This window comes from Nicrophorus vespilloides, unplaced genomic scaffold (assembly GCF_001412225.1).
Source record: "Nicrophorus vespilloides isolate i.1.1-1 unplaced genomic scaffold, Nicve_v1.0, whole genome shotgun sequence".
NCBI lineage: Eukaryota > Metazoa > Arthropoda > Insecta > Coleoptera > Silphidae > Nicrophorus > Nicrophorus vespilloides.
Window position 1 is genome coordinate 101,277 of NW_017100105.1, and position 20,435 is coordinate 121,711.

Here is a 20,435-nt window from a genome sequence, read left to right on the forward strand (position 1 = left end):
AATATGTTTCTTGTTAATACTAACCTTGACATTGGTTATTGATGCAAGCTTGATCTTGTGGACAAAGCGAATCACTTCGACATCCGATCTCGCAGATCCTGTTCTCACAAATTCTGTTCTCTCCGCATTTAGCATCGGAGTTGCAGATTTTCTTACATCCACCCTTTACGCACCTCTCGTCTGACAAACAGTTCCTATCAGTTTTACAAGTTTGCTGGCAGTAATTTCCATAGCACAAGTGATTTGCTGGACATTCTTTATCATCTGAGCAGCTTCGAACTGGATGTGCGCAGGACTCAAATGGATTTCCAACCAAAGTGGGTAAACAGGCACACGTGGTCTTATGGTCAATCACCGAGCATTTAGCATTGGTTCCGCAGATGGCGGGTACGGAGCATCCATCGATACAAGCGTTGTTCACACACGATGTATTGCTGGGACAACCTGAATCGCTTCTGCATCCAGCCAAACACATTAGACCTTCGCATATCTCACCATGCGGACAATCATCATCTCTTCTGCAAAGTGGCTTGCAAACTCCCTTGCTAAGATCGCAACGTTCATTGCCCAAGCAGCCTTCGTCGCTGGAGCACAATGTCCTGCAAGATCCTTCCACGCAGATGTTTCCTGCTGGACAATCCTTATTTTCACCGCACGGTTGAGCCGGAGCTCGCACGCATGCAATCTTAGCAGATGGATTCGGTACGAAACCTGCGCCACATGAACACGTTGCCCGATTGTTGGAGACGGTGCAAAGGGCATTCGGGCCGCAGGGATTCTCGCTGCAAGGATCAATACATACATTTCCTCTGCAAGATTCGCTGCCGCTACAATCATCGTCCGAGTGGCATCCGAAGATACACACGTTGTTGTTGCAGATGTGACCCAGGAAACAATCGTTGTCTACGCGACATGTTAAAATGCAATTGCCTCTAACGCATTTCTCATTAAAGGCGCAATCGTTGTCGATAGAACATTGCGGCATGCAAGTGCCCTGTTTACAGACATGATTTGGAGTACAATCTGAGGAGATTGTACAAGAAGAGGGTGCTGCAATTATGTTTAGTTAGTAATTAATATTAATATAAAATTAAATATTGACTTACTTCTGACGCATTCGACGGCTGAATCGCCGGAGAAGCCGTCGGGACATTTGCATTCCTTTGCGTGATCAGACACAGCGCAACGGGCGTTCATGCCGCAAGATGAACGAAGTTCGCAAGGATTCAAACATTGACCTTGGATGCATTGTTCGTTTAAGTTGCATTCACGATCGCCTTGGCAAGTAGCTAAAGATATAAAATAAAATACTTATTAGTCTCAAGAAAATATTTAAACAATAGAGAAAAGCAACTTACGTCTACAAACGTCTCCGTAACAATATGTGTTCGAAGGGCATTCTGCGGTGGCTTTGCAGGAGATTGGTTTTGGTCGGCAGCCGATGGAAATATCGTTGGAATTACCTTGATAGCCATTGCGGCAGGAGCAGTGTCCTGCGTGGTCGACAGGAATGCACTCAGCGTTCGGTCCACAGAGAGTATGAAGACAAACGTCGCGGCACTTGTGAACACCATTAGATTTGTCGCATGAAGCCGCAACGGGGCAGTCGGAATTTGCGTCGCATTCCACAGGCGCCTTGCAACCTTCGTTGTACGGGTCGCCGACAGTGCTCTCTGGACATTGGCACCGGAAAGAGCCTCTTGAGTTGATACAAGTAGCTCCAGGACCGCATGGTACGTCTGCGCAAAAATCGATCAGCTGGCATCCGGTCAGAGGTTCTCCAGTAAATCCAGGTTGGCAATAGCAGACCTGCTTGTGGTTTTCTGCAGAGCACAGAGCATTTCTACCGCAGGGATTGTTAACCAGACAAGCGATTTTGCACATGTACTGATCGCACAGTTTATCGTTGGAGCATTGTGAGTTGGTTTCGCATTCGACATGCACGCAACCCTGACGTTCATCGTTCGGATTTCCTCGATATCCGCGCTTGCAGCTGCAGACGGCTTTGTGGTTCTTTGTTGAGCATTCCGCGTTCCTTCCGCAGAGCGCTGTTCCTTGGCACGCATCGATACATTCGTTCTGTCCCAAACTATTCTTCAAACAACGCTCACTATTTTCGCAGTCCGAATCCAATTGGCACTTGAATTCTTGCATGCAAATATTGTTTTGACAGAACTGGAAATCTGGACACGACGAGTTCGATTTGCAGGTGGGCTGACACGCGCCTTGGATGCATACCTGATCTCCAATGCATTCTCTTGCCGATGAACAAAGTGCTATTGACGAATAAAAATGAACATGCGTTATAAAAAGAATTACTTTTATAGAAAGTTAATAACTCACAGGTACAAATGCCATTGCTGCACTTCGATCCCGATGGGCATTGGTTATCGGCGGCACAATATTGCACCAGGGTACATCCCAACTGAGGGTTACCGGTGTATCCTGGTTGGCAACTACAGATTCCGTTATGATTATGGGCAGCGCAGTCTGCTTTGGAGCCGCAAGTGTTTGGTAATGAGCAAGGATCGACGCAGTGATCACCAATGCACGCTTTGTCTTGGTCACAATCGTTGCTTTCCACACATTCGATCGTCCTGCATTCCACCAGAGGATCCCCACGCGTCTGCGCTGGACATTTACAGGTGGCTTGATGACCGAGCGGCGTACAATCGGCACCCTTTCCACACGGACTTTGCAGCTCGCATGGATTTTTGCAACGATTGTCCGCGCAAATAGCAGAAGATGGGCAATCAGTGTCTGTGAAACAATCACCTGGTTTCCTGCAACCTGTGGTTACCGGATCACCTACCAGACCTTCGCCGCAAGAGCAAGTGAAACTGCCTTGGGTATTTTGACATCTGAAATATGTATACTCGTAAATATCTTCTATCTTACAATAGATAATATTGATACTTACATAGCAGAGGCGTGACAAGGATTACCGGTGGCACACTCGTCGATGTCGACACACTTCTGATCATCGATCATTTGATAACCATTGAAACAACTGCAAACGGCTCTGTGATTATCGCTAAGGCACGTGCCTTTACCGCAATCAACGTTTTCGCAAGGATCTGCACAAAAAAATACAAATTATTAAACACACTTCACAAAAGAATGTTCAATAACTTACGTATGCACTTATTGGTTTCGATGTCGCACACTTTATCGCTAGAACAATCGACGTCATCCAGACACTCAACCTTGAAGCAGCCCAAATTGGAGTCGTGGGGGTCGCCGAAAAATCCGTTCGGACACGAGCAGGTCGCCCTGTGGTCGAAGGTATTGCAGACAGCCTCTGGACCGCACGTTATTTCTGGACAGGGATCGGTACATTTACCTTGCTTGCATGCCAAATTTTCAGCGCAATCAGAATTCTTGTTGCATTGGTTGGGTTTTCTACAGCCGGGCTGGAAAAACGGATCCCCGACTGTTCCCTCAGGACAGGCGCAGCGATAAGAACCGATGATGTTGGTGCAATGAGCAGATGGATGGCATGGTTTGGCCTCGCACTCGTCGATATCCAAGCAAGTGTTGGGACCGGCGATGAATCCGGTCGCACACTTGCACTTGTTCTTCACGCATACTTGCGATGGTTTACAATCTGAATCAGATCCACAGCCAGGCTGACATACTCCCTTCGTACAGATCTCACCGTGCAGACAATTGCTATCAGTGTAGCACACTTTCACGCAAATGTTGTTATGGCAACGTTCACCCACCGCACAGGTAGTGGTGTTTGAGCAAGGCAAATTGCATTGGTTTCCGATACACATATGCCTCGGTGGACACTCTTTGGTGTTAGTGCAGAAGCTCGGCATACGAATGCAACCTTGCTGCGGCGTTGGATTACCTTCGAATCCAGCTGGACAAGTGCAAATGGTTTCGTGTAATGAACAGATGCAGAGTGCGTTGGGTCCACAGACTCCTTCCCGTTCGCAAGGGTTTTGGCACTTATGGTTGATGCAAGCATGGTCGCTGGGGCAGTCCTTGTTGCTTCTACAACCCAGCAAACACATTCCATTGATACAAGCTTGGTCGTTGCTGCACTGACCGTGACCGGCGCATGGCGTCATGCACATCTTCTGCAGACATTTCTCACCCGACGAACAATCGTCGTTGTTCCTGCAGACGGCCTTGCATTGACCATTGAAGCACGCTTCATTTCCGCAATCCAGATCACTAGTGCAGGCAGTTGTTGTCCGAATACATCCTCCTCCATTTGGTGCAGGTATGAACTTAGCAGGACATGAGCATTGAGCCTTACGATCTCTGACTGTGCATTGGGAGTTCGGTCCGCATTTAATGAGTTCGCATGGATTGACGCATTTGGAATTTCTACAAATTGATTGGATCGGACAATCGGAATCGCCGTTTGGACAGTCGCCCTCTGGACGACATCCTGTTGTGAATGGATCTCCGATATGTTTAGGTGGGCATTTACAGACGTGCCCGGTAGGGCTACCTTCGCAAATGGCGGATGTGTGACATGGGTTCGGGGTGCAAATATCAAGTTTGGAACATTCCACGTCGGCTATAGGATTAGGTGCGTAACCTGGAGGACACTGGCAGACGGCCCTGTGGTCCTCCGCTAGACAGACGGCATTATCGCCACAGGAATCTTCATCGCACACATCGTAGCAAGTGTGGGTAAGGCGGTTGCAGAGTTGTGAGGATGGACAATCAATGTTGTAGACACATGGTACGGATTTGCAACCGCCAGTCAGATCATTGGCATCACCGGCGTAAGGACCCGGTGGACATTGACATTTCGGAACATGGTTGTTGACGACGCATACTGCATTAGGGCCACATTTCATGGGTTCGCAGGCAGGCCTACAAGCGAGGACACCTGCTTGGTCTCGGCGGCATGTATCCTGCTCGGAGCACTGAGCGTCCGACGAACATTGATTCTGCAGGACAGGTTTGCATCCGCTGCGATCGTTCGGGTTACCGGTGAATCCGGCCAGACATTGGCACTCTCCTCCGTGAGAGGACGCGATACATACGGCATTTGCGGGGCAGGTAAACTGCGAGCAAACAGATATGCATTTGAGAACGCCGAGAGCGTCTGGTCTGCAGGCGGCGGTTTGTCTGCAGTCCGCATCGATGGAGCAATCTGGCACCGAGGGCTTTTCACACGACGAACTAACGGGATTCCATCGGTATTCTGGTTTACACCTACAGGCCGGATGATTTGTTTGATCCAATTGGCAAACTTCGTGAAGTCCGCAGGCGACAGAGTTACACGGGTTGATGCATCTGCGGGTCCCGTTCTCGTCGACGGAACAAATCGTTCCATCGCCGCAGTCACCGTCGCCCGCACATTCTTCCTTTGCTTGCTTTTCTTTATCATCATCATCCTTCTCTTTGTCCATGTTGATGTTAACGCGCTGCTCCGGTTGACAACCCAATACCAGATCACCTGGATTTCCGTAGTTACCATCTGAGCAGATACACGAGGAACGATGGTTTTCACCGACGCAGAGGGCATTCGGTCCGCACTGAATCTTGCTGCATGCATCCATGCATTTCCTCAAACCCTTGCCAAGCTGGAAGCAAATCTCCGAGTTTTTGCAATCGGCGTCGTTGCTGCACTGACCCTTCAACGTACATCCTACTCTTGTATCCTTTGGGTTTCCAGTATACCCAGGTGGACAGACGCATCTTCCAGCATCACAGCCGGCTCTAGGTCCGCATCGTATATTCTCACACAGGTTCTTGCAGCGGCCCTTCTCGCAACTGAAGCCGTTGGGACATAGGACGTCGGCGTTGTTACATGGGCACGAGTAAGCATCTTGGCAGACACCACCTTGCACTTTCGAGCACATCACGAACGGATTTCCGGCGTATCCAGCTTTACATCTGCAGTCGTATCCTCCTGGGGTGTTTATACACACGGCGCTCTCGCCGCATGCACTGTTCAAGCACTCATCGATGTCGTGGCACTTCACGTACGGATTTCCCGCGTATCCTGCAGGACACGCGCACTCGACTCCGTTCAGCAACTCTCTACATTCTGCTCCTCTGCCGCACTGAGTCGTGCTGCAAGTCTTCTTCTCGACTTTGCTGCATCCTTCGTATGGATTGCCGCTCGTTCCTTGATTGCAAACGCAGCTATTTACCAGTCCGTATTCGCAGTGTGCATTTCTGCCGCAAGCAGGATTGCAAGCGGGTGCTGTTATCGCTGCAAATAATAAGGTATATGAAAATAACTGAACCGGGTTATTTGGTGTAGGCAAATGACTTACGAGGCATGCAGATTAAATCAGGATTTCCAATGAAATAGTTGTCGCATACGCATTTGTTGGAGCCACGGTCGCAGTGCGCGCCGACGCCGCAGTAGACGCCCTCGCATCGTTCCTTGCATCTGCCACCAATGCATATTTGTGGTTCCTGGCATGGATTCTTGGTAGAACATAGGTCGGTAGTACATTGGCCTCCTGGGAATGGATTTCCTAAGAACCCTTCTAAACATTTGCATGTTGGTCCCGTATTGGTCACGATGCATTGCGCTCCGCTGCCGCAGATGTATCCATCGCACACTACAATGAAAAAATAATGTTACACATTTGTTGAAGGAGAAAATTAAAAAAAAACTTACGTGAGACACAATCACCGTTGGGGCCTTCCTTGTAGCCCACAGAGCATCTGCACCAAGCGGCGTGGTTTTCGGGTTCACAGTAAGCGTGGGAGCCACACAAGAGGGCGCCGCAGGGGCTGATGCAGGTACCGTCCACACATGCCAATGTGTTGGCACAATCATCGTTGGTGGTGCACTCGGATTTGACAGTACCTCCTTCAATGTCGAGAATGCAGCCAGATTTGTAAGGGTCACCGGTCATGCCCTTAGGGCATACGCACTTGTAGCCGCCCTTCTCGTTGAGACAGTGTGCCCCGTAGGCGCAGGGCAGGTCTGAGCATTCGTCAACGTCTACACATCCGTGCAACGGATCACCTTTGAAGCCCGTTTCACACATGCACCTTGGGGGATCGCTGGGAGTGCACTTTGCGTTGATGCCGCATGGGAATCTCTCGCATGGGTTCTTGCACTTGTTACTGTCATCGGGATCAGAGAAGAAGGGTGGAGGGCAAATACACTCTCCCGGTTGCACGCATTTCTCGTTTGCCGAACACTCGTTGTCGTGGATACAGCGTTTCTGGGCGGGAGCACAGAGGCCGTTATACGGATCGCCTCCATAGCCTAGCGGACACTTGCACTCAAATCCGCCGTTGGTGTTTATGCAATCGGCGCCGTAACCGCATACCCGTTGATCCTCGCTGCATTCATCAATGTCCTTACATGATCCATCGGATACAGTCCTAAAGCCTTTAGGGCAAGCACAGTAGCTGACTCCGCCGGTGATTTTGATGCATTCAGCCCCAGACGGGCACTTCTCATTTTTCGAGCATCCTGCGAGCACGCAGTTACCGTCAACCAGTTTGTACGGTGGCTGGCATCGACAATCGGGACTGTTGCATTCTGAAAAAATTATAAGGAAAACAGATATTACAATGTATAAGAGTACAACTTAAGGTATGTATTACCGCTGCATTCCGCGAAAGGATTTCCGTTGAAGCCGGGCGGACATTGGCAATCGTAACTTCCGGGCAAATTTTTACAAACGGCGTTCAACCCACACGCAGGTTTATCTCGCACCTCCGTACATTCGTTAATGTCTCTGCATCTACCAGTCTCGTGATCTCTAACGAAGCCCTGCACGCAAATGCACACATTCTCGCCGTTGAAGTCATCGGCGATGCATTGTTCACCGGCTGGACATGGTTTACCAGCGTGATCACAGCCGAAAGGCACCTCTGATCTACTGCATCCGTCTCTGTACGGATCGCCGGAGGTACCACCGGGGCATTCGCACGTAAAGCTTCCTGGTTGGTTCTTGCACACGGCACCACCTTGGCACGGGTTTCCGGCGCATTCGTCAATATCCACGCAACCAGAATGGGTTCCGGTATAGCCGGTGCTGCAGATGCACTTGGCCTCTTGATTCACCAGCATGCACTGTTCGTTTGGTCCGCAGAATGCAAACTCGCAAGGATCTGAAATATCGTCGATTATATAAGAAAATAACGGCAACATTCAACATCTACTTACGTCTACAATCGTTTCCGATGTTCGGTTCGGGGCATAGACAACGTTTGTGCGAGTCGCAGATCGCGTTTCCAGGACAGTCATCGTCTCTCTTACAGGTGACTATTTCGTTGCATTTGGTGTAGGGATCTGGATCGGCGATGCTACCTTCTGGGCACTCGCACGTGTGACTTCCAGGGATGTTTTTGCAAATCGCACCAACACCGCACGCGTTCGGTTTAGCGCATTCGTCGATGTCAATACACTTCTGCTGTGGATTTCCGCTGTATCCGTCTGGACACTGGCACGAAAATCCACCAGGAGTGTTGGTGCACCTGGCGTTCAAGCCACAACGTCCGTTCGGTCCATTCATCTTATCGCATTCGTCGATATCTACGTAAAAATAAAACATTTAATTCGTTTTTCTAAGCAATTAAGTGGACTTAGTACCAATGCATCCGGCGGAAATGTCGCTAGGATTGAAGGTCCAGCCATCCTCGCAGATGCAGTAGGCTTCTTGTCCATCCGGTTTGCAATAAGCGTGATCTCCGCATTTAACGTCCTCGCAGGGTGCTTTGCAAGGAACGCGTGGTGGCGCCCCTACGAAGCCGTTTTCGCAGTCGCAGTGGAAGCTGCCAATGGAGTTGGTACAGAGTGCGAATTGGCCGCACGGTTCTGAAAGGCATTCGTCGATGTCCGCGCAGGCCGCCCCCTTTGCCTCAAAACCCTTCTGGCAGAAGCATTGATCGTCCAAGCATTCAGCATTATTGGCGCAATCGAAGTTTGATTTACACGCGATTTTAACGTCAACCTAATGAATACATGATGCACATTTGGTATAGTTTGATCGGTATACAATAATAATATAACTAATACCTGTTCGCAGGCGATGTTCGGGGTTGGACTTGCTCTGTAACCCTGAGGACACAAGCATTCGAATCCTGGTTCAGTGTTTTTGCAGATGGCGTGCGTGCCGCACGGTTTTTCCAAGCTGGTGCACTCGTCAATGTCGGTGCACCCTTTAATCGGGTCTCCGGTGTACTCGTCTTTGCATACACATACATAGCTGCCTATAGTATCCTTACAGATTGCGTTTTCTCCGCACGGATTTGTTTGGCATTCATTTATATCTGAGGATTTTAAGTTTATATTATGCGAAAAATTCTTGTGGTCTAAAGATGGTTAGATGTATGTTTACGAGTTGTTAAGAAGAATCATTTAGAAGAAGAACCTAAGAGAAGAGGGAGGACTGGAAAGAAATACAACAAACGGACAGAGATACGAAAATACAAAAAAAAAATAAAGATAGATCTGTAAAAAGAAACAAATTAGAGAAAAAACAACAAACTACAAAATAATAAATAAATAAATAAATACAAGGCCATAATTACAAGGTGTGTTAGTAAAGTTGTAGTTGTGAAAGTTAGTCACTATATGTATATATAACTAGATATATACAAAGAAAGTTTGGGGGAATTGGTTCGTTTTAAAAAAAGCTTAATAGTAATGTAATGGGGTAGTAAGTGAGACTAACTTTCACAGAACAAGTGTCCTTGTCCGGTGAAGCCCTGCGGACAAATGCACTTGTGCGATCCGGGTACGTTAATGCATTTAGCGTTTATGCCGCAAGCTGTGGGAAGGCCGCACTCGTTGATGTCCAGGCACTCCTGCTGGCCGGATCCCGTGTATCCCGCAGGACACAAGCAACTGTAGCTGCCGTTAGTGTTGACGCACTGGGCGCCAACAGCGCAAGGCGTCGACTCGCACTCGTTAATATCTGCACCAGGCGTTATTTACAAATTAACAATAATTAATAAAATAATATATGGTAACTAAAAATAGTATTAATTCGCTCCCCGCTTGAACCACCACAACAACAGCAGCGGAGGTTAAAATTAGAGGCGCATATGAACAGACAAAAGCGGCGGCAACTACCTGAACAGGAAACCGCTGGATCGCCGACGAAACCTGGTGGACAGGCACATCGGAAACTGCCTTCGAGATTGGTGCAGAGGGCGTCCCGTCCGCATGGATTGCTCCTAGCGCACTCGTCAGAGTCGTAACATCCTGCTCCGTAGGCATCACCTTCGTAGCCGGGTTTGCACGTGCAGGATTTACCTCCGGGGAGGTTCGTACAGATGGCACCTGGACCACACGCGTTCGACAATTCGCATTCATCTAAATCGGCGCACTGCAATCGCAACGTAACGAATAAATTTATAAATTTAGGATCATCATCGTCATCTTGATACTGAAATCCAATGATATATTCTTACCCCATCGTATGGGTCTCCGTAAAATCCCTCAAGGCAGTCGCAAGTATAATTTCCGGGGGTGTTGATGCATCTGGCATTGTGGCCGCATGCCCCTGGTATGAGGCATTCGTCCACATCTGCAAACATTTGAAAATGATACCAAATCCCGAAATTCAATCAAATTCTAAACCATTGAAAGTGGAACGTGTAAAAAGATTAATTGGCGCCGAGGACTTACATAAATTTAGCCTTTACATACAATTTCTGTCCCGCTGATGGGTTTATTGGCTGCTTAATTGCCTCAACAAGGTTGCTCTCGCTCCGCTCGCTACGATTCCAAACACATTGCGAGCGAAATAAAATAACAAAAAAAACTAGCGACTTCTCAACCAGTAGAAAAACTTATCACATATTAGCACATGACTATTAATTGAAAGGAGTAAATTTTAATGAATTTCATTAATAATCATTTCCATTGTCTTGTTGCGTGTCGGACGTTCGTCGCTTCTGGTTTGGCCTTTTCAAATGTGACCAGGGAAGAAGAAGCGCAGAAGGAAAATAGATGATTCCAGTAATACATACCTAGGCATTGCGATTCTCCATCGCCTTCGAATCCGGAATTGCACTTGCAGAGGAAGTGAGACGGCAGGTTGCAGCACTCGGCGTTCTCCACGCAGCGCGCGGCAATCGCGGGGTCGTCGCATTCGTTTATATCTGCGAAAAGGGGAGAGAAAAATCAACATTTTTTCCTCATCGCCACCATCATCATCGGTGAAAAGTAAGAGTGAACAAGACGATATTGCGGAGGAGAAGGAGAAAGATGAGCGCATTTATTGTTTCGCGCTGGAGGACTGACTAGAAGAGGAGGAGGAGGAGGCATGTCGCGGAGGAGAGAGGACGTTAGAGAAGAGAAGATCAACGTACCCATGAGTGCAACAACCCAAGAGCACTCTCCACTCACTCTCTTGGCCACTCTCAAACACACACACTATAACATAGACACAAACACACACACACTTTGGGTGAGAGAGAACGGATAGATGCTGGCATTGTAAACAATAAATAAATTACCCGGCCAATATTTCACCACCCCATTGGGCCCGGTTCATCGGAATTTCGCGCTCGCTCGTCACACAAAACAACAATGGCAAAATCAACCCCGAGGAAGACCTATCGCGAATAATAACAATAACGCAAATAAATAACGTTTTATTATATCAATTTGCCCGCGCCTAAGGGGAAGTATTGGTCGAAGACCTAGACCTGCGTGCTCTCTCCTCTTCGCCTCAGGTGCGGCACACGCAGAATCTCTCATTGTGCGATCATCATATTCGCAATTGCAAAAGATATAAGAAAAAAAAAATGAGAGATAAAAACGAAACCAGATATAAATAATTTATTTATGCCGTTATGCGCGAATGATACAAGAGCGGCGGCGGCGTGGAGATTTGCAGCACAGTTACATCCATCTGGTTGTAACAATATAATAAACGTCGGCTCTCTTTTCTCATCCCGCCATCCCATGATGATGATCATCATCATCATCATGTATCCCAATTTCCCCTCTCGAATACCGCCGCCTAACTGTTCCACCCGATATGCATACCACAACCGAAAACCGCGAAGCAAATAAATACAAATACGAATCCTTACGAAGAAGATGCATCTACGATGTGTACGCGCCCTCATTAACGGTTCTAATTAGCGCTAATTGGAGTCTCTCACACAATGCGATCGCGGCCGAATCAAGGTCAGCAATTTCATGCGATATTTCTCGCGCGCTCACATACATACACACAACGAACGATACGTTGAATCTCCAATTGGATCTATCAGTGAAATATAAGTTAAATATCAAACTAAAACAGTACGTTTTACGTGATACTTGCCAAGTAAGATGTAGTCAACTACTAACTCAAATATTTTATACATTCGCTATCTGTTAGTGACAAGTACTAATAGTGTACACACAACACAGTACTTGTCAAGTAGCGACAGAGGATGGCAACTTAAAACTTATATGGTGTAAGTGGTACTCGCTTGGTGTCAAGTAGGAACTTCATCTTAATTTTAATGAAACCAGAATTCATTGAATGCATTACCACAAACGTCATTTTTTTTTGAGGTTAATGCAGCAAATAGGGATTAATAATAGTATTTGTAATTGTACTCACCCTCGCAATGGTATCCGTCTCCTTGGTATCCCGTCATGCAAGTGCAGAAGAAGCTGCCGAGGGTGTTCGTGCAGTGGGCGAACGTGTGGCATGGCCTGTAGTTGCACTCGTTCACATCTGTAATATAAGCAAATACTTATTAGTTTCGCATCTAAACTCGACTATATAATTTGTTGAAACTTTTGTTTTTACCATTGCAGATACCTATAATTTTGCAGTTTATACATGCGTAGTTTCTTGTAGGTAACTATAACTTAGGTAATCATGACTTGTTCCAACTTAAAGTGGCTGTACTATATGCAACATATGTAAATAAGGCATAGTTCGTAATTGTGAAATATGAAGACAGTAACATAACGGCAATTGTAATATATGAGTACATTAATTGCATTTCATATCAATTTTACAACAATTAAAAAATTATTATTAATAAAATAATAGTATATGTTTTAATGATAAATTATAAATAACTTAAAAAAGGTTTTAAAATAATAATATTCTCAAACAAAAAAGAAAAAATAAATAATATCAAAGTAGTAGCAACTTAAATAACATGTTTATTTATTTAATTCTTACAGTTATTGCCATAAAATTAAGTATTTTTTCACATGTCACATGATAATAATAGTTCCAACATATGAAATATAACCACATCAAATGGTTATTAATTAAATAGTAATTAACTTTAATTGAGGTTCAATTTAAAAGCTGAAAATGCTAATTAATGTGTGAACTTGTTTTAATTCTTGAATTCATTTAAAAAAGCCCCAGGATCGTTCTTTTTTTAAAATTATTTTTAATTTAAATTGTAATTTCAATGTCATTGCTTTCGAGTGAAAATCTAATAATTGAATGAACGCATTGTTTTTAACTTTTCTTCGATTCTCGACGAGCAAATTTTAAGGTTATCAAATGATGAATGATATGAGAAATGATGGGCCGGAGCCGTGTTCATATAATATCTGAATAGGTTCAATCTGCGATGGTATTTTGCAATGGTGAACTCTAGAATGCCGGGGCCATGATAATGGCAGCTAATATCATGGTTCTATTGGAGACCATATAAGGCCTAGGCCCGACAACAGCACACACATGCCGTTGCATGGGTGTATCGTTTATCCACCCAATCCCATCTCGTCTATTTTGCATAATCTACATAATTCGTGCCGCACAATTTCGAGATTAAACGAGAGACGCCAAATAATAACGATGATGATGATTATGATGAAGATGATGATGCGCTCAACAGCAACACCGACAATAATAATAATAATAATAGTAGTCGTCTGTTGTGAGTGAGCGAGGTGAGATCACCGATGAATCTCTAATTATCCGTCTTTCTCACCTGGAACTTCGCAGCTACATCCGCTGAAGCCGTCGTTGCAGTGGCACTGATGGTCCAGGCAGGCGCCGTTCTGGCACACGGTGCCATCGTCTTTTCGACAGTCGTCTGCAAAAAGAAAGAAAGAAAAAAAAAACATAAAATGAACGATCAAGATTGAAACTTAATTGGGTACTCCCCTTCTTCAAAAAAATAAAATATTTGCTTTGCTTTTGTTTCGCATTTCTTTGTTTTCGTTAATTAAAACCTGGGGGGCTGCAACTCGTTAATGCCGCTAACGAGCCCGGCCCCGACAGACCATTTGCAAGATTGGCAAAACAAAAGCAAAGGACATGCGAAATCGCCCACTAGATCGAGATTTCGAGCATCTCAAAAATCAACTGAACAATCTTAATAGTGAAAATGAAAAGATCTCATAGATATCTAATAATACAAACAGTCAGCGTTCTGTTAAAGTACATCAATGAATTTATGATTTTTTTTTGAACACACGAGTCTATTTATTCGCATAAACGTACTTGAAGTATATAGGAACGTACACTTTGAAGTAAAATATATTCAAAGACATAGTTTTTGAGTGGTCCTTCTAACTACAAACAAATATTTGAATATTAATTTGTAAATAATTATGTACGTATCATTGAACGCACCGACTGTACTTTAACTTTTATGTTACGAGCAATTTAAATATAGAATATATAAATGAGAAAACTTATTAGTATTTTGCTGTCTATTATAGACTTAGTAATTAACATTCAAAAGTTGATTATTATTTTCTTTGTGAAACTAAACTGATACTGAGAATGTGAGATTGTAGGTGAACACTATGATAACAACAGAGTGCTGTTGTTCGAAGGGAAAGATGAGCCGTTGTTAACGTTCCTTTGTTCGCAAAGCTTCACGAGTTTTCGTGCGCTCGCTCCGAGGGAAAGAGTAGAAAAGAGAAGAAATTATCCTCATTTCCTCCGCTCCGAGAAGAGGAAAAGGATTGTATAATGGTAAACGACGGTCGCACGCGATGGAACCGTTAATCTACGAATCGCCAAAAGGAAAGAGAGCTGCAAATTTTTTCATTCTTTTTTTGCTGTTGTTGTCGTTTCGTTGACGATTTTTGTTGGTCCATTGTAAAACAGAGAGAGAGAGAGATTTTAGATGGAATACTTACTCGTGCACAAGAGGTTATCTCGCAGTTCGTCTGAGCCCAAGAAACAGTCGGCCGTTCCGTCGCACAGTTTCGACAGTTCCAGCAGCTGGAGGACCTCTTTAGATTCGTTAACCTGACACGCGAAGTAACCTTCGGTCAATCGCAGGAAGAACTTCTCTTCTTTTATTCCGAATCCGATTCCTCCGAAAGTCTGGGCGATCTGAAATATAAAAGAATACAATTAATACAACGAACAGAAGTAAACAATGATGTAAATGCAATTTTTTTGACAACAAATCGCTTAGGCAAATGTAATCAACGTAAAGAAATAAAATAACAAATAAATTTTAATTGCAGATTCGAGTAATGCAATGTTTCGTGTAAAGCAATTAATTAAATTTACAGAAAACACTTGTTTACAGTGAAGTTTTGAAGGAAAGCGAGTCAAGTCGTTTCTGTTTTCGGAGAAACATAATTAATTTCTGGCAATAAACAATTAACAGCTAAACAACAAAACGCTTTTGTTTTCTTGTCCTCATCGTTGCATAACAACGTGTTTCTTCTTGTCTGTTTTTTTTTCTTCGAAACAAAAGTGTTCCGGTTAATCGTGTGCGCGCAAAAGTGCAATCCATCTTCATCGAATGCGCTCCGGCCTTGTTCCGTGACGCTTTTGATTTTTTTTCTTCTCTTCTCTTTCTTTCTTCCTTCCTTTTTAATTGTCAACAATTAAAGCCATTCCTGGCACCGTTATGGTTATTACTGGCTATTTATAGGTGATCGCGTGTCCATCCGAATCTGGTTCACTTTCCGTGGAGAACAGAAACACGAAACCTTCCTTCCACTTCCATCAATTACTTTGTTTACCTCGGCAAATTATATTGAAAGAGATTTTGCTTGCTTCCGCGGCTCTCGATTACAGTTAGGTTAACGTTACGAATTCGGAACGAAGAATGAAAAAAAAAATGTTATTTGCATGCAGGAAGTGAAGGGAGTTGAAATTTTAGTTAATCTTCTGAAAATCGCGATGAAATTCCGAGCCGTTTTACGACCGTGTTTATTATAACAGTTTGATTACCCGTAGGATTATCTTCATACCCACGCCGTATCCATAGAGCCATAGTTTTTAACAACTTATTAGGCTCATAAAAACTATTATAAAAAAAACAAACTAATTTTATTGAAGTAAATTTATAATACAATTTCATTTCCTCCGCATGTACTATAAATAGTTTAAAACGCAACATTTTCACTTATATTTTATTCTAATTAATGTGTGAATATAATCCAAGATTTTATCGTTTCATGCAGATTCCTACACGTTGCAGACTCGACCCATTTAGCGAATTTCCGCGCGAACGTTTTCTAGAAAACTAGATTAAGTACTGTAAATTGTTTTAGTTTTATTTTCTTTGCAGTTTAGTGTATTAATGCATAATTTTTAAATAAATGGGTAAACTATATTTGGTTGATAATGTAGCGCGAATCCAACAATCATTTAGCGTTTTGATCAATCAAAATTTAGAAACTTATTTATAACTTTTGACTTTAGTAAAACTGATACCAGACAAATTCACAAATTTATACAATCATGGTTGATAATTTTATAAAATGTTGTTAAACAAATTGTATGGTTTATGCAATTTATGCAATTTTTATTGGTGATATTTTAACAATTTTTTTTAAACATAATTATAGTTGATAATTAACAAATTAATGCAATTGCAGTTGATAATTTGAAATGTTGATAGTTGATAATTTAGATTTTGAAAATGAAAAACACATAAATTTTGCGTTGTACAATGTGACCTTTTGGATGACAATTTGATGCATTTCTTGCATAATTGCTAGTTGATTATGTAAAATCAACAAATATTACTAACAAAAGGTGGTTGATAATCTAATGTGATTATTGGTAAACAATATTGAGTCTTTTAAACCATATATTAAAAGAATGAAAAATCCATGAATTTTTCTGTGTTGATTCAATCAACATTTTGTGCGGTAATAATACGTAAATTTTATTTAATTAATGATAAAAAAATGTAGAGATAAATTCAATTGAAAATTATAAAAGTCAATTAAAAAGATTATTTCTGGAATTTAAATGTTTCTGATACGAAGAAAGGAGAAAAAAAGTTAATTAAACACTTTCGATATGAAAATTGGAATTTTTACGGCGGATGCATTTTGTGAATGGCTTTATTAAAAAAAATACATAATTGTTATGGAGGCTCCATCTGGCGATTGGATGCGAGCGAGCATCTCGCATTCGATAATTTTGCAGAAGTTGAAACTGCTGGTATTTATGGCTAAGATAAGAGACGGAAGATGATACGGTTTGCTTCGCGATGTTATTTTGTGCATGAGTTAGAGAGAGAAAGAGATATAGATAATGCATGGTAGAAGTTTGCTTTTGAGAGAGAGAGCGATAACGAAAGACAGAAGCGATTTATAGCCTGAGCGCAATTAAGCGCTAATTTTTATTACGCAAGAGCGTTAGATAACGTTAGGCCAACGGACCGGATTTCTCGGCATCCAGGTGAAAAGAAGTTATACTCTCTTGCTACTCTTTAACAACCGTCGGTCGTGGCCTCATGAGGCTGTGGAATTGATGAAGGGGAAGGGAGAGAGAGATATGCCTGCCTGACTACCTCCTATCGTTTCTTAATTTGGAATCGGAGGGCTTTAATCTTTGCTGGCTCACCCATTGTGTGCCACGCAGCCCGTCCATCCTTCCCTCTGGCGTACCATGAAGATAAGAGAAATGGTTACCGTCGAAGGAATATCGGAATAATTGATACATTTTCGGATCGCGAGATGCAAAAGACACGGATGGCAGAGTAAATAAATGAAAAGCGCGAAGATATTGAATGAGCGAGATGAAGAGTGTGAGAGAGAAAGAGATGGGGCGATCGAGAACCGGTATGAAAAGAAAACGCAAAGCAACAACAGGACACACGACCTCCTCATCAGATTATCCACCTCGAAATTAACACACTACAAGTTAATCAAAGCGAAATGAAGACGAGTCACGAACTCTCCTCGCGATGAAGAAAGAGAGAAAAATAAAGAGAGAAATATTATTTCTTTTAACACTCGAAATCTCGTTGTTTATGTGCGCTCTTTTATTTCATCATTGCACGTGGGAAAATCGAGAAATGCAAAATTCGAGTTCATATCTTTTTTTTATGTCTTTGTTATTACCGAAAAAAAACCGGAAAACAAAAGCCGTTTTGTTTCGCGACCTACAAAACGCGTCTTCCGCAAATTTATATTCCAGAAGCAGAAGAACTAAAATGAATGTAAATAAAAAAAAGTTTGAAATTGTTTGATTTTTGTAAACTAAATGACATCAATTAGTGTGAACGTTCACAAATTTGTTTATTTTTTCTTACTCGAGAATTAAAAGTACTAAATGGGAATCAATTAATTGCGTTTATTACGAGTATTAGCAGTAATAGTATTTGTTACAAGGTTTTTAGTCTTAACTGTTCATCAATTTAAATTTGTAATGTCAAATTGGAATTACTTTTAAGTTTATAAAAGGTACAGATCACCAATGCTTGCTTAACTTTTGTATGTCATTAATAATCATTTTAATGTCAATGGTCCACAAATTTCCTTAGTTTTTAATCTAGATACGAAGAAGTAAATGAAAATTAAATCATTGTTTTTATTATAGTGACTGTATTTGTTCGAAAGTACCATATTTAATTGATGGTTTTAAATTGCTATTAGATCAAAGTTACATCACGTTGCTTAACTTTTGTAAGCTGCAAAACATCAACTTTCGAATTTCGATCGTGTTGCTGTTGGTACAATTTGAAACTCGAAAATCGGACAAAGTCGTATTATTTTTCTGCCCTATCCGCAATATCCAATAACATTAAACATATTTTTGTAGTCTTCACCAATTCATATTCCTACTCATTAACTTTAACTTTCATATAAGATCTTTTACTATTAACTTTGACGATCCACAAATTTGACGATCCATAAATGAATGAAAATCAAGTAAATTAGTTAGAAGGTTTCACTCTCAAAACTTATGAATCAATTAAGAATAGATAATACTGGTCACCAACTCATAGCGTGAAACATTACTTAACTTAAAAGAACATCTACGATCTATTAATATTTCGATATTCTGTTTTTCCCAGAAATCTTCACTCGCAAATTGTGTGTTTTCACGAGAAGCAATAAAGCCGTTTTGGAATCGGATTATGGTGATCAGGAGCAGAGAGAACGTCCTGGCGGTCCGCTGAATAAAGATGCGAGATGCATCATCGTCATTCACGTTTTGCTGCTGCTGCTTTAAATACAATTGACTCGTTGGGAATTTGTCAAATTTGGAAAACGAGAAGCGAACTCCGCAAGTCGAGACCGAGAAAGAGAGAATCCCGATTCATCGCTTTATATGGGCGCAACGGACCCCCCGGGTGGGTGGAATGGCGTCGAAGAGGACGAAGGACTCTTAATATTGGAATCACGGCGACTGTATAACTGCACGGCATTCCGAGACGAGCGCGTGATCCGTTTATGCAAAAACTTACATAGATAGTTATATATATATACATATACAAATATATATATAGATAAATAAATAAATGAACGTAAAGTTTGTCCAACGAAGAAGTCGAAAGAGTTGCGTTGCCGATGAAGATGGATGGGTTGGAGAAGGTAAGCTGTGCGTGTATCTATATATATATATATATGCAAGTATGTGTTTGAGTCGTACATACATAGTTGGCGACGACGGTCGGCGAGTGTGGAATAATTATGATTAATTCAAAGTTCAACATTTCCTCAGCCAAGTTCACTCACACTTTTTGCACGGCTCATAACGCCGCTAAATTGCGTAACCGCAAGAGAGCGCTCCTAGCGAAGAGGACGGAAGGAAACCGATCATCAATATAAGCGCCGACTTAAGTCGCATATTTGGGAGATACTTAAGTCAAGAGTAGTAGTAGTAAGCGTACGTTGGAGCGAGATGTAAGGTACAAATTTCCTTGTCGCTATCCAACAGCAAATAGATTGAATGCTTGTAATTTAATTTGAGAGCTTTCAAGACACTCTCGAACGCAGCTTTAGTTGACTATGTATTTGATTTTTGTTTTACAATTTTAAAGTTGTTTATGATAACCAAAATACGCATCAAAATGTTTACACGCGGTTAACTAAATTTTTCAGTAGTTTCAGAATATTACTGTTGTCAATAGCAACGAATATACCCTTCAAATTGTTATATGTTGTCAGTCAACGTTTAAAAATCAAATGATTGAGTAAATTCTCTATATTTCAGTTGTTAATGGAAACGAAATGGAAATTGTTGTTAACCAACCCTTCGAAGGGTCAGAAATTCCTAAATTTCTAGACCCAAGTGGGGAAAGACAACTGAATCAGATAACTGAATCAGCATAGGATGGTA

At 42.6% G+C, this 20,435-nt stretch overlaps 1 protein-coding gene across 1 annotated transcript in view; it reads right to left on the bottom strand.

Annotated features, from left to right (window-relative positions):
- The window catches only part of LOC108568234, a 111,608-nt gene that overhangs the window by 65,086 nt on the left and 26,087 nt on the right, over positions 1-20,435 (bottom strand). The window contains 19 exon segments of the mRNA XM_017929198.1: positions 25-1,050; positions 1,107-1,289; positions 1,359-2,276; positions 2,344-2,861; positions 2,921-3,077; positions 3,137-6,190; positions 6,255-6,548; positions 6,608-7,486; positions 7,552-8,061; positions 8,117-8,485; positions 8,543-8,903; positions 8,969-9,222; positions 9,627-9,869; positions 10,028-10,283; positions 10,369-10,484; positions 10,930-11,061; positions 12,522-12,638; positions 13,867-13,971; positions 15,029-15,227. Coding sequence (XP_017784687.1) covers positions 25-1,050; positions 1,107-1,289; positions 1,359-2,276; positions 2,344-2,861; positions 2,921-3,077; positions 3,137-6,190; positions 6,255-6,548; positions 6,608-7,486; positions 7,552-8,061; positions 8,117-8,485; positions 8,543-8,903; positions 8,969-9,222; positions 9,627-9,869; positions 10,028-10,283; positions 10,369-10,484; positions 10,930-11,061; positions 12,522-12,638; positions 13,867-13,971; positions 15,029-15,227 — 9,691 coding nt within the window.